Below are 13,149 nucleotides of genomic sequence, written 5' to 3'. Positions count from 1 at the left end.
AGATCTCCCGAAAGTCCTCCAGCTGAAAAACATCTATAATGCTAGACAAAACGTTTTTGAAACATCCTCTTCAACGTATAGCTGAGCCCATAATTTAGACAAATTCTTAGAATCAAAAAAAAAAGAAAAGAAAAGAAAAGAAAAATAGGACCTCGCAGCTAAATCCTGACATATTCTACTGATCCAGGATCTCAAGGCCGTGAGTTTCGTTGCCAGCACGGGAGACAGGGGATGGGCACTGGGTCTACATCAGGCGAGGAGATGAACTGAATCCCCTAAGCCACCCAAAGCTGGGACTCTCAGCCCCAACAAAGGGCCACACCTGAAGTGAACGAGTGGACTGGGGAAAAAAAACCCACCTTCAAAGGAGCCTACAAGCAAACTTGTTTCTTTCAGTTTTGGTTCTGGAGAGAAGGGGCAGTGTGTTCCTTGAGAATTTAAGGCCACAGGTTAGAATTTACTCAGAAGTGTGGATGAAATTCACATTACGTGCATATGTGACAGCAAACAGGAAAAAAAAAAGCTCAAGCTGAGAAATTAACATAAAATGACTCCAGGTTAGTAGAGTGCTCCCAGGTACCTGACATATGTGAAAGTAAGTTCTCTCTGAAGGAATACATGCTCAAACTAAACATCACTGAACTCCTACGGATAAGGAACAGAGGCTCATAATAAAGAAATCACAAATCACATGAGGAAAAAAGCCACCATTTGTTCAAGTAAATAGAAAGCATAAACAGCAGAAAGAGACCCTTAAAATACAATTAATAAATTAACCAATTCAGTTTAGCGCCTCTGTTTCCACCAAACAGAAGAGGACTTGACACTCTAGTGACCAATTATTTCAGGCTTATGGAGAACCAATGAATGGTACAAATGTTCCTTCTTTCCAGCTTATTATACCAAAGAAACGCCTATCATATTTAGCGAAAAAGTCAATACAGCTGAGTGTTCAACTCAACAAATACAGGAGAACAGTGTTTCCTTAAACAAACATTCATTTTCTTTCATTCCATCTCAGGCTTTCAAATGGTGCCCGTTCACCCTCTCTCTAGAGCTCATCTCCCACTGACAAGGACAGGATGAAACTCGACACACCAGCTGTCACCTACCCCAGTTTTGCTCCCAGCCTCTGCATACAGCTGTAGTCCAACAAAGAATCATTCTCCAAGGGAGGGAATTCTTCATAAGTGGGTTCAAACTACAAAGAGATATGAAACCAAGTGTGTCTCATTCAAAGTGACACTTTAGTTCTCAAGTCACGTTTCCAGACAAGTTTGCAGGACATCAGAGCTACTCAGATCTGGGTGGCAAGGCCCCAAGACAACTTAGACGTGTAACTCAGCTCTGATAGATAAAGAGGTTAACTTCCCCTTCCCATAGTTATGTATGTCTTCACTTTAATCCAAGACAGTGTAACGCTACCACAGGACGCCGCTACAGGCAGTGAAACTGAGTCCGGAAGGGATGTGCTTCTCCCCGCTCTGGTACTCAGCTGAGCACAGCACTCCTGCATGGACTGTTCTGTATTGTTATTATTATTTTTTTTACTTCCTCTATTCTTAGCAATTTGGAAAAAAAAAAACCACTAAATTTTAGAGTCAGAGTCCACTGTTCACTTTTTTCTCATGATCATACAAGGATTTTTTTCAACTGCAAATGAAGGCATTTTACAAACAGAAAGCAGTTATTGCTAAAACCAACCAACACAGGAAAATACTTCAGGCTTCTTCTAAATGTCTTATAGTCCAACTGAAAAATAAAGCTAAGATCAAACTGTATCTCTTTTTTAAAAAAGCAACGCGTCTACAGGAATTGATAACGAAACCCGAAGCCTTACGGGAATGAGATTTTTACAAAAGAAATGCGCTTCCTCCCGGGTGCCGCCAGTACCTCCACGGTGCGTCTGACGAAGGTTTTGGTCACTCTCAGCATGTGGGTGTACTCGATCAGCTCAAGCAGGTTCTTCCTCAGTTTCTCTTTGTTCTTAGTGACTTCTCGCAATTCAACCTCCAGCTTTTGCAACTGCTCCTAAAACAAAACCGCAGTTGGACTAGTTCCAAATCTGGTTCTAATACTCTTCTCACGGTAGAAGCAGAGGCACTGCCAGGACCTGGGGAGGCTTTAAACAGCCACAGTGTGCGGCTGCGTGGTGGAGGCACGACAACGTGCGCGGATTTCGAAAGCCCATCACTCGCTGCTGCATGTTAACTCAGGAGACCCACGAGGCTCGTGCCGCGCAGGACGGACAGCTTTCCCGATGCGATGAGGGCTCAGAGTGCCCTGCAGCTGGACTTCGGCTCTATTCTCAGGTCCTACCATTTCTTTCCGTTTTCCTTCATCTCTTACCCATTATCACACACCAAAGGGTCTTCCTCTTTCAAGACGACATTTCCTTTTATTTGCAACACAGAAAAATTTTAGATACTATCTTTCCCAAACATATCTGTTCCTAATCTCTAGGCTTGTGAGTTTCTATGGGGTTACACTTACACGATTAGTTAGGCGTAAAAAATCCTTGATACTACATATAAAATAGATAAACAATGAGTTTCTACTGTATAGGACAGGGAACTATATTCAGTATCTTGTAATAATCTATAATGAAAAAGAATATGAAAACAAATACACGTATGTACATGTATGAACTGTTATGCCCTACACCAGAAACTGACACATTGCAAACTGACTATACTTCAATTAAAAAAAACAGAAATCCTTAAGAACAAATCCTGTCTATTAGTTACATATCAAGCCTCTTTAACAATGCTTAAGTATCGAAACAACAGAAGCAGAAATCCGTGCTGCAGCTCATCGACTCGGTGAAAACTTGTACTTGAACCGAACACTTGACACACTACATGTATTACCTGTGCTCTGCTTTATAAAAACTATAAATAGTCCGTAATCACTACATTTGTAATTACATCATAACCAACACACCAAACAGGCCAAACCAGATGACTGCTCTCACCAGATTGTATAATTCTCTCTAGAGTCCATTCTTATACCAACTGCTGAATGACTTCCGCCCAGAAAAACAGAGCAGCCAGCCTGCAGTGGAATGGCCCTAGTTATATAGAACTGATTGTTTTAGAAGAGCTGGAAAGAGCTCTAGTCTATTTCCCGGTGTGATGAGCTATCAGATGATTAGACCAAAACCCCAACAGAAAATTGGTGGCAGGTGGCAGGGAGGCTAAGGAACGAGACAAGCCAGTGCTCTCACAGGGGGACAGGGCATCCCCAACACCCGAGACACTGAACTCAGAGGGGAGAAATCCTGACTGCTGTCCACGGGGAAGAACCTACGGCCTTCACGCTAGCCTGAGTGAGGGCAGGTCAGAGTGACTTTGGGAACGGTATAAACAGCACCGGACCGGAGCCTCGTGGCTTGCACGAGAGACACGCCAAGGCCTGGGTAAGCCCAGACGACCTTCCAAAAACACTGCGTGACTAAGAAACAGATTTCACGACCTAATTCTCTGAAGCCTCTGTTCAATACCACCTGTCTTCATTTCAAAAGAAAACGGAATTACAGTTAGAACTTCTCACAGATAACCTATTACTGAGAGTTAGCCATAATAGGGTTCTTTAATTTTCATTCTATGGTTTTGAGAAGAAAGGCTGAAAAGCACTAGACAACAGTTAAGTAAATACGCGGGATCTGAGATCAGTGACCGAAAGCCGCTTCTTCGGAAACAAGTTACCTGCATTTCGAGAACTTGTTTAAGAGGCGGTGCAGGAGGACTGGTCTCTCCCTCAGGAAGGGGAATATGCGCTCTATTGATTTCCTGCACCAAATATGCTGTAGAAATAAAAGTTAAACAAATTAGACTCAAAAACTTAACCACGGGACATTTCGGTCACACCACTTTACATCCCAACCTTTCCCAGGTCTTCTAAAAGTTAACCTCTACATGCACAAAAATCTTGCTTGTCCCAATTGACCAACAAGATGCTTTTTGCAACCTTGTTTCCAAAGATGTGCAAAATAATTCTGCCAGAGAGATCAGCATGCAGCAACAAAAAAAAACAGTAACCCGGATAAACACTTTCTGAAACTCCCCACGTCCTTCATTTCTAAAACTTTAGCTAAAGATCTGTGGAGCCACGGCTGCCTCTACACCTGTAGATGAAGACCAGGTTAAGGACACACTTGGAAGTGCAGGAATAACCCCATGATGGACCTGTAATCGTCCCCACCAGAGACATCAGTGCAACTTCCCTGCCGACGCCTTCAGGAGGAAATACGCATCCATCAACAAAATCACCATCTCTAACAGCACAAGGAGCCTAAGCGACACGGGGCAGAGAGCCAGGTGCTCCTGAGAGTCCCCAGTTAGCTGTGATGTTTTCACTTAGGACAACCCGTACTGCCTTCCCTACTTAGGTTAAAAACTAGATCCATGGAACTGAGAGAACCAGCCAAAGTTAACTTAATTTCTTTAGTTTACATTTTCAATTCCATGAGGCATCCTTTTCCTTAGGATAAAAATCACAACAGCAGATAAAGTCATTACCAGATACGGTATTTTGGAGAAGTGTCACTAGTTATTCTATTAGAAGGAAAGAAAGGGGGGAGGGAGGAAGGGAGAGGGACAGAGAGGACAGAAGGAGGGAAGGGGAAAGGGAGGGAGGAAGAAAAGAGAGGATGTTTCACCAACAGGATAGCAAAGGAGGCACTGGGCTTAAGAAGTTTCTGGAAATGCGTGTAAATTTTTTTAACCTAATTATACCTGAATTTACTTGAGAATTCATTTTCTTTGAGTCTGCATTCTTTTTGCAATAGTTTAAGTTACAGGAAGTCCTGGACATGTCTCACACGTGTCACTCCTGCCCTGCCTTGGAAAACTCACCCTGAATATCCAACCTGTCAAATGACTCATGTATGTTGCAAAGATGGGACTATGATGTCAGTCTGCCCTACATGACCCACACAGCCAGGACCTCAAACAATATGTGAAGGACTAGATTTCAGACGACTAAAAGGGTTTTGAGCTTAAAAATCCCCAATTAAAAAATACAAAAGCCACAATAATTACCCACAATTAGAAATCTTTCCAAAAGCCATCTTCTCTCCCCTCCTCAACTCTCTCATCCCCAGGTTTTTCTGTTCATCCTTCAAAAACCAAATTTGGTACTTCAGACAATTACTGGGATCATTCCCCTCTCTCTACGTCAGTCAGAACTTCAAGATTTGAATTAATAAAGACTATTTCATTTTACGCTGAGATGTCAAAGGTTTTACAGATAAAGGAGGTAGCCTTGAGCTACTGAGTTTTTTAATGTTTAACCGTCAGAGAACAGTGATCCAACACCTTTGAAAGGAAGCCCTGAGAAAAAGGAGATGATCAGCCACCTGTCTGCCATTTCCTACCTCCCGTGTCCCCTGATAGCATTTTAAGTAATATATTAATAGGTATACAATGCTTTTATGTTACAATAAACTATAAGAGGTTAGTTAAATAAACTACACCACATTAAACACCAACAAAATACTATGCAGCCATTAAAAACAATGATGGATCAACCTGTTTACTGACATGAAAAGATGTTACAATAAGTATCATTAAGTCAGAAACAAAGCTAATACAACAACCTGACCATTTTGTATGTAAACCCTTACTTTTACAGACGAATAGTAAAATGTGTTGGAAGAACAACATAAACCCACACAGCAGTGATCACCTGAATGGGGAGAACGTGGATGGCTCCTTTTTTCCTTTCTGCGTGTTTAGGTTTTCTAATTTTACTGAAGTGAACAATGTTTGTTTATACAAAAGTAGCTATTTAAGTTATTAAAAATAAACTTACCCAATATTCGCTCTAGTTCTTCACACCTCTTCACCTCACCAACAAATTTTCTTTGGAAAGAACTCACATTCTGGTTGAGCTGAGAAAAAGATGAAAATTTTGCTTTGAATTTTCTAAAATTTAAAAGTCGGTTCTATTTTTAAAGTGAAATATTACTGTCAAGGGTTTCGGCGGAAAACACATCCTCATACACTAAGTACTGAATGGGAGTGTGAACTGACAACACAGCTTTTCTGGAAAGCGATTTGGCAACTGTTATAAAAAAAAAAAAACTGAAAAACATCCTCTGGCCCAGAAACAGCTCGTGAAGAAACTTAACCTAAGGAAAAGCTAACGGATATGGACAAAAATGTATCTAGAAGAGCGTCATCCTCAGGGATAGGGAAAAAATGATTAACAATAGAAAGCTGGTTAAAGAAACCATGGAACACTATGCAGCAGCAAAAAGGAACTACGGACACCCAACACCACAGAGGACACTCAGAATTATACAGAAATACACATGTATGCACATTTTGAAATATAATTAGAAAAATAATATTTGATTGGTCAATATGAACCAGCAAGGCCAAGTGTTTGTTTCTAGGTAACAGGATCAAGGAAGTTCTTATCTTTTGTTTTCCAAATTTTCCACAATGGACAAGAATTTTATCCTGACTCCATCCAGAAAACAGAACTAGAAACAGCTGAGCACAAAACTGCTTGGGCAGCCTAAGGATGTCTACCCTGAAGGCCCAGTGCTCGTTCAGTTTTCCAAATTTTTGTAAAGAATTAACCAGAAGATAAAAATTTGAATTTCGCTTCTGTTTGTGGCACTTGGATTCATTTCTGGAAGTCCTAAGCAGTAACCACTTTCAAGTTCCTAATGATTCAGACACAGTCTCTCTATAGACTAAGAATGTGATGAGGAAGCCACACACCAAAAGCCATCTATAAATGACACAACTTCTCGGTTTCAATTTTTTTTTTCAACATCAAACACTAGTTAACTCAATTTGGACACCATGGTTCCACAAAGAGTAGAATCTTCATGAAGAGGCAAATTTCTGTGGCAATGACCCAAACATGATTGGATCTGACATACCATCACCATCTTACAGTTTATTGTCTTTCTCTGTTGCGTGGTTTCTTTTATAAAGTTTTGTTTCTGTTTTCTTTTTAGGGGGGCAACATTGCCCTAATTTCAGGCTAATGAAGTGTATTTTATTTTATTTCATTTTTAATTTTTTTTTAGTGAAGGTAATGGGGATTGAATCCAGGACCTCGCACATGCTAAGCATGCAATCTACCACTGAGCTATACCCTGCCCTCTGAAGCACATTTTAATGTAGATTCATTTTAAGACTAACATTTAGCCTGGAAAAACCGGCAGAGGATGCCTGGTGCCGTGGTACCCACACCAGTGATCTTCCCACTCCAGCAGCTAATAGACTAAATGTGAAACACCGTTCTTAGACTGCAGACCCTTACAACAGTTTCCCTTCAGTGAGTCCTACAGTGAGCTGAATAACCTTTCTTTTCCAGGTCTTCTCTTTGGCTATCACTACAGGAAACCCTTGCCCTACCTCCTTTCCCTTACAAGAATTACTAAAAGGGAAGGGGGAAACTGTCCAGCCCGTGCAGGCCAGAAAAGACTGACGTCAGTGATCCTATCTGGTGAGCGCCAAGTCAGGAAGGAGCTCCAGAAAAGAGCAGAAAAAGTCCAGTGTGATGCAGCCTTCTGCACTAGAACGCATGCTGCTTGACAGTCACCCCAAAGACAGAAACAGAAACAGAGAAGACAGACAGACAGACACACACACACACACACAAACACACACACAAGCTCTGAAAACCTAACACCACAAAGGAAGAGTTCATTTAGCATTTTAGTTCTATCTTTCTTCTGGAAAAAAAAGATGAACTGCATCTTCTTTTTCTTTCCTCGATTTGAGGTTCAAAAGAATCCCAAGTACCCTCTACCACCTAATGTCATGTCTCTCGGTGAAACTTGAATCTTTGCAGTAATTAAGTAATTTGCTCAAACCTTTAAAATGTAAGCTGGATTTAGGTCTCTCGGCCTGAGTAGTAACAGGATGGGAGAAATCCACCTGTTATCAAGAAGGGAGCCTGTTTTTCTCTCAGCCGTTTACTGAATCTTTCGAGGACGACTCACAGCTCAACACAGCACCAGCCAGGAAAGTGGGCACTACGTGCTAAAGCCCAAGTGGCTCCAGGAACCAGGAAGAGCTGGGCCTTCCCTGCAGCCTCGCCTGTCACGCAGGAGTTCCTCTCTGACCTTGCAATTGCCTTGTGGAGCCAACCCAAGGATCAATAATATCAGATCTTGGGTAAGGATGTTCCCTCTTAAAATTATGGGGCCCTCAGAAAGAGGAAGGGAAACCACCAAGGGTGTAAAGTTGTGGCCCAGGAAATAAAATGTTCACTCAAGTGACTTCCAGTTCAAATAGCGAGTATTAGGTATTAGGTCCCACTTTAAAATCTCTCTTTCACACCGTTCATTCCCTTCAGGGCACTTATCACAGTTCATAATCAGAGTTTGTTTCCGTCTCCTCCCAGACTGTCAGCAACAAGAACACAAGGACCTTGTCCACTCTGCTCACCCGAGTCCCCAGCACCAAAAACAGGGTCTGCAACAGAGCAAGCAATAAAAGCTTGTTCACTCATTCAACAAACGCCAATTAATGCCCACAAAGAGAGGGACTGTGCCAAGGAATCAGGAGCGAAGGAGGCAGGAAAGGCCTTTACCCCAGGGGGTTGACAGTTCATGGTGGAGACAAACAGTAAACAAGTAACCAGATACATAAACAAGTGTTTACTACTACGCGCTGGGGAGACAGCTCCCACTCATCGAATTCTGACCGGGCTCCTCCTTCTCACTAGGCAGTGGTATGTACATCACCGGGTATCAGTGAACAAAAACAACAGAAATCTCGCCCCTCAAGAGCTTCTACCAAGTTCATTCCCACTTCAGGCTCCCCGCTCTTCCTGTTTCCTCCACCTGGGATCCTGTTCCCCCAGACCTTCCCAGGGTCAGCTCCTTCCCTTTCAGATCTCAGTCCAAAAGACACCTCCTCAGAGAGGCCTCCCTGACCACCCCGACCTAAGTCACCATTTCACACCCCATTATATTTTCTCTTTATTTTCTATTTTCTTTTTTTTCTATTTTCTATTTTTTATTTTCTATTTATTTTTATTTTCTCTTTAGCAAACATACTCCTGTTGTATTCAGTTGCTTAAGATTTCTCTTCTGCCACCCCCGTAAGTTCCAGAAGGGCTCCAAAAGGCCTTATCAGATTTGTTCTCCCGCTTAGCCCGGTGCCTGGCAGAGGGTCGGTGCCCCGAAGCACCAGGCGGCACCACCCGAGCTGATGAGGACGCGGAGCGTTCCTAACTAACCCGTCCGAGGCAGCCGCGGACCAGTTATCCGGCGACCCTGGGCTCGGGCCCCGCTCTGCGGAAGCTCTGGCCGGAAAGTGGGCCTCAGCTTCCCCGTCTGGGAAATGGGGGTGGCGGCGCGCCCCTGCCCAGGAGCCCGCGGAAAAGCGGCCCAAGCGAAAGGCGCGATGCGGCCGCTTCGCGGGCAGCTGCGGCCCGCGTCTCCCGGGCGACACTCACGTCTCGGAACTGGACCAGGCCCTTCTCGCCCAGCGCGCTGAGGCACTCGTAGGCCGTGCCCGACTGCAGGAAGAGCTGCGCCAGGCACATGGTCTCGCTCCGGAACAGGGACCCCATGGCGGGCCGACCCGCGCCCCCGCGGGGCCCGAGGGGCGGCGGCGGCGGCTCCGGGACGCGCGGACCCGCGCTCAGCCGGGGCGGGCCGCGGCTCGGGTTCCTCCTGCGGCCTGGCCGCGGCCCCGCACCATGGGGCTCCGGACTGCACCAGTCACCCCGGGTCCTGCCACCGCGGCCGCTGCTCCTACCGCCACCACAGCCGCCCGCGAGGCCCCGCCCCCCAGCTACACCGGTTCCGGTTCCGCCCCCCGCGCGCTCCCGCCCCCCCTCCGCCGGCCAACCAATGGCGCCCGGAGTTGCTGCCGGCGGCGGCGGTGACGGGGCCAACCAGTGCGAACCCGGCGAGAAGGCCGAGGCGCGTGGCGTTCAGTGGGACCCCGACGGATAGCAGCCCCTCGCTCGGCTGTTCAGAGCTTTTTAAAAGGAGTTAATTTGAGTTTGCGTGCCATAAAGTTCACCCGACTAGAGTATACAATTTTGTGATTTTTAGTAAAGTTACAGAGTTGTGCAGCCATCGTCACGATCAATTTCAGAACATTTCCATCAACCCCAGGATTCCTGCTCAGCTGCAGTCGATGCCCTTCCCAGCCCCAGGCTCCCGGCTACCACTGAACAACTTTGTCGCTACAGATCTGCCTGCTAGGACGTTTCGTCTATCAACGGAATCACACCCGGTGTGGTGCCTGCGGCTGGCTCCTGCCGCTGACTTTTCTCTCGGGTCCTGGCCCCTGTGCGCCCAGAAAGCACGGTCGGATGCCCGGCGCTGGAATCCAGCCGGCTGCGCTTGCCTTCTGCGGCCCTGCACACAGCAGCCACAGTGATCTCTGAGAGGCCGAAAATCGACGTGAGCCTACTTTAAATCCTCTGGCTTCTCCCACTGCGTTCCCAATAAAATCCAGACTTCTTACCACGGCCAGCAAGACCCCACGGGGTCTGGCCTCTACCTTCCCCAAGCCCTCGTCTGCGCCCACCTGTCCTGCGTTTGCTTCCCCGCACCTGCCTTCTTTCTCTTTCCAGGTCGGTGCACTCGAACTTGCTGAACCTTCCCGGCCCTCTGCCTAAAACAACCTTCTCCTAGATCTTCTCACAATTAACTCAAAAGTCCCTGCCTCTGAGGGACATCTGACCCCTAGCGAAAGTAGCCTTACCACCCCAACCCACCCGACTCCTATTTTATTATCTTCATAGCGCCTCCCACTGTCTGAAATTGTCTTGTCTGTGTTTACTGCCAGTTTCCCTCCACTAGAATGAAAGCTCTGTGGACCCACCAAAAAAAAAAAAAAGTTGCCTGTCATTTGGGCAAACAAAGGATGTTGCAGCCATCAAGCCCCAACAGTTCGCCCTGAGGGGAATTCAGGATGAAGAAAAAACAGAATTTTTTCTAGATAGTTAAGATGCATATCAAAGGAATAACTTCCATCTTCCCACACACAGGAAAGCACTAGCACCATTAACTTGTGATGCCTGTTTTTTGTGATTAGGAGTAATCCATCAAGCCATCACCACTATCCCCCACCCCGCCCCAAAGGGTGAGCTGGAGGGAACTCAGAATGGAGACCTGCAGGCTGCCCGCTGGCCATCAGCCACTGCAGCTGCCCCCAGCAGTGCCCCCTGAGGGTACTCAAGATGGGAAAGCACAGGACACTGGCCCTGGAGAGCCAAGGTGCAGATCACAGGGATGATTTCAATGGGCCCAGACTCTTGCATCTTCCCCATACATACCAAAGTGCTAAATTTATTAACTTGAGATATGTGGTTTTCTTTAATTAACAGTAATCTTTTCATGTTCCAGCTATCCGATCTTTGTTGCAAAAACTCCTGTATATCCTGGCTCCTCCCCTACCTCTTCCGAGCAGTCCCTCAGAGTGATCTGAGAGGCTGCCTCCGGGACTTAAAGTCCTCAGAAAGTCCACCGAATAAAACATAGATCTCAACTTTTAGGTTGTGCGTTTTTTTCAGTACACAGTTGTGTGTGCTGTTTTCAGTTAACAGCTCCACCGGACAAGGGACATTGTCTTGGTGTCTCCAAGGCCCAGTGCATAGTAGCCACTCAATAAACATTTGTCAAATGCATATACTGTTATGGAAATGACAGGCCAGCCAAGACACAAGCACCACTCGGAGGGTTGGAGTACTCAGATTTATTACGCCGGCGGGCTCAGAGGGGCTTCTGCTCCGAAGCTCTGAGCACCTCCAAGACATGCGCATGGGGTTTTATAGGGTTAATTACAAGCTTGGGGCTATTAGCCAATAAGGCTCAAACAGCAAAACCAAGAAATCAGTACACTGGAGCTTATCTATTAGGAACAGATCACGTTACTGACACTTGTTGAGCTTGGATTTACGAGTTAGCTTGTTAGCCCAGAAAGCTGACACTAAACTTCAGATTTATGAGTGAGCCCAGCAGAACTTCGATTCGGTAAACCATCACTTACTACACTTAGATTTATGAGTTATCTTGTTAGCCCAGCCCTGCTTTTTCTTCACAATACAAGTGCATAAACTCAGAAAAGTTCAAACCATATCGTGTGCCCCTCCCATCCCATTCTACTGCCAAAGTGAGTTTTCCCTTCTTAAGTACAGAAATCATCCTAACGAAGCCCTCAGAATCAGGCTGAATTCCCTGTCATTTGGAAATTTCAAATTAACTTTCCAGAGCTAGTTATACTAACTGCTCTAAAAAGACTTTCTGAATCTACTACAATTAATCAGTCAGTCGGGTATTTCCTTCCTTTGACAAAAGAAAATTTTCGACTCCTGTAGGGTGTAATCACTTCAACCTTTGAGACCCAAAGAAGAAGAAAGGCCGAGGGGGAAGAAATTCAGTGTAATACGAACAGTGGTGCTTGAGGGGGAAGTTTCCTCTGTCATTCGTTACATGTTTAATACGAATTAGGAGAAATTAGGACTAGATCTATAGATTTAGAGTGCAAGAAAGATCTGAAACTCCCCTGGCGGGAACACAACACATTGTACGTAGCACCAGGACTTCAGGAGGCACTAGGAAGTCAAACAAAAAGTGTGAGAAGGAACCCTTTTAAAATTCACCTTATCCACAGTGCACAAAGCCTATCTGATACAATGACTAAATCTGTCTGGTGCACAGAGAAGCCTCCCTGGAGTGGCTACGTGGCCGCTCCAGGGCTATGGTTGAAGACGTCCGTTCTCCCCCAATATCCTCCAATGCACCATGCACCGTGCTGTCTGTCCCCTTATAAGGGGCCCCAGGAGGAATTTCTCTCAAGCCTTAAGTAGGAAAACCTGTCCTTTATTGAAAGCCAACCTATTTTTTAACCCGCGGACCCCATGATTCCTGTAGCTAATCATATTTGTTTGTTTTGTTTTGTTTTGTTCCTGAACTGAAAGCTAAATGAGGGGCCAGCCTTTGCTAAGTGCAAGGTTTCGGGCATGCTTTCCTGGGCTTGCATTCACTCCTGGTTTTATTTTACTTACCTCCTCTATTATTTCCTTCCCCCAGACCCCCCCTCTTTCCTCACACTTTTTTTTGGTAATTTTGTACTATATACACTATCTTATACACTGTACTAAAAAATGCACAACCTAAAAGCTGAGAGCTTTAATCGGCGGACTTTCTGACGC

The 13,149-nt window shown here is 45.3% G+C and overlaps 1 protein-coding gene and 1 long non-coding RNA gene across 3 annotated transcripts in view; one reads left to right on the top strand and one right to left on the bottom strand.

Moving 5' to 3' along the window:
• The window catches only part of ATP6V0A2 (ATPase H+ transporting V0 subunit a2), a 29,210-nt gene extending 19,418 nt beyond the window's left edge, over positions 1-9,792 (bottom strand). The window contains exons 1-5 of one of the 2 annotated variants that reach the window (XM_015243773.3): positions 9,433-9,792; positions 5,815-5,893; positions 3,708-3,805; positions 1,894-2,031; positions 1,113-1,201 (exon numbers count right to left, since the gene is read on the bottom strand). In XM_015243773.3, the coding sequence (XP_015099259.2) occupies positions 1,113-1,201; positions 1,894-2,031; positions 3,708-3,805; positions 5,815-5,893; positions 9,433-9,549 (521 nt within the window). In that variant the 5' untranslated portion in view covers positions 9,550-9,792. The remainder of the gene's footprint in view (positions 1-1,112; positions 1,202-1,893; positions 2,032-3,707; positions 3,806-5,814; positions 5,894-9,432) is intronic. The other variant, XM_072953388.1, reaches the window with a different exon arrangement.
• A 122-nt stretch (positions 9,793-9,914) lies between these two features.
• Positions 9,915-11,483, top strand: LOC140690951 (uncharacterized). Its single transcript, XR_012066364.1, has 2 exons — positions 9,915-10,566; positions 11,342-11,483. It is a non-coding gene; the product is annotated as an uncharacterized lncRNA (long non-coding RNA).
• Positions 11,484-13,149: the final 1,666 nt, after the last annotated feature.

The sequence above is a fragment of the Vicugna pacos genome, chromosome 32, assembly GCF_048564905.1.
Source record: "Vicugna pacos chromosome 32, VicPac4, whole genome shotgun sequence".
Classification (NCBI taxonomy): domain Eukaryota; kingdom Metazoa; phylum Chordata; class Mammalia; order Artiodactyla; family Camelidae; genus Vicugna; species Vicugna pacos.
The sequence above is the reverse complement of the archived record's forward strand: the minus strand, read 5'-3'. Positions and strand labels throughout refer to the sequence as shown.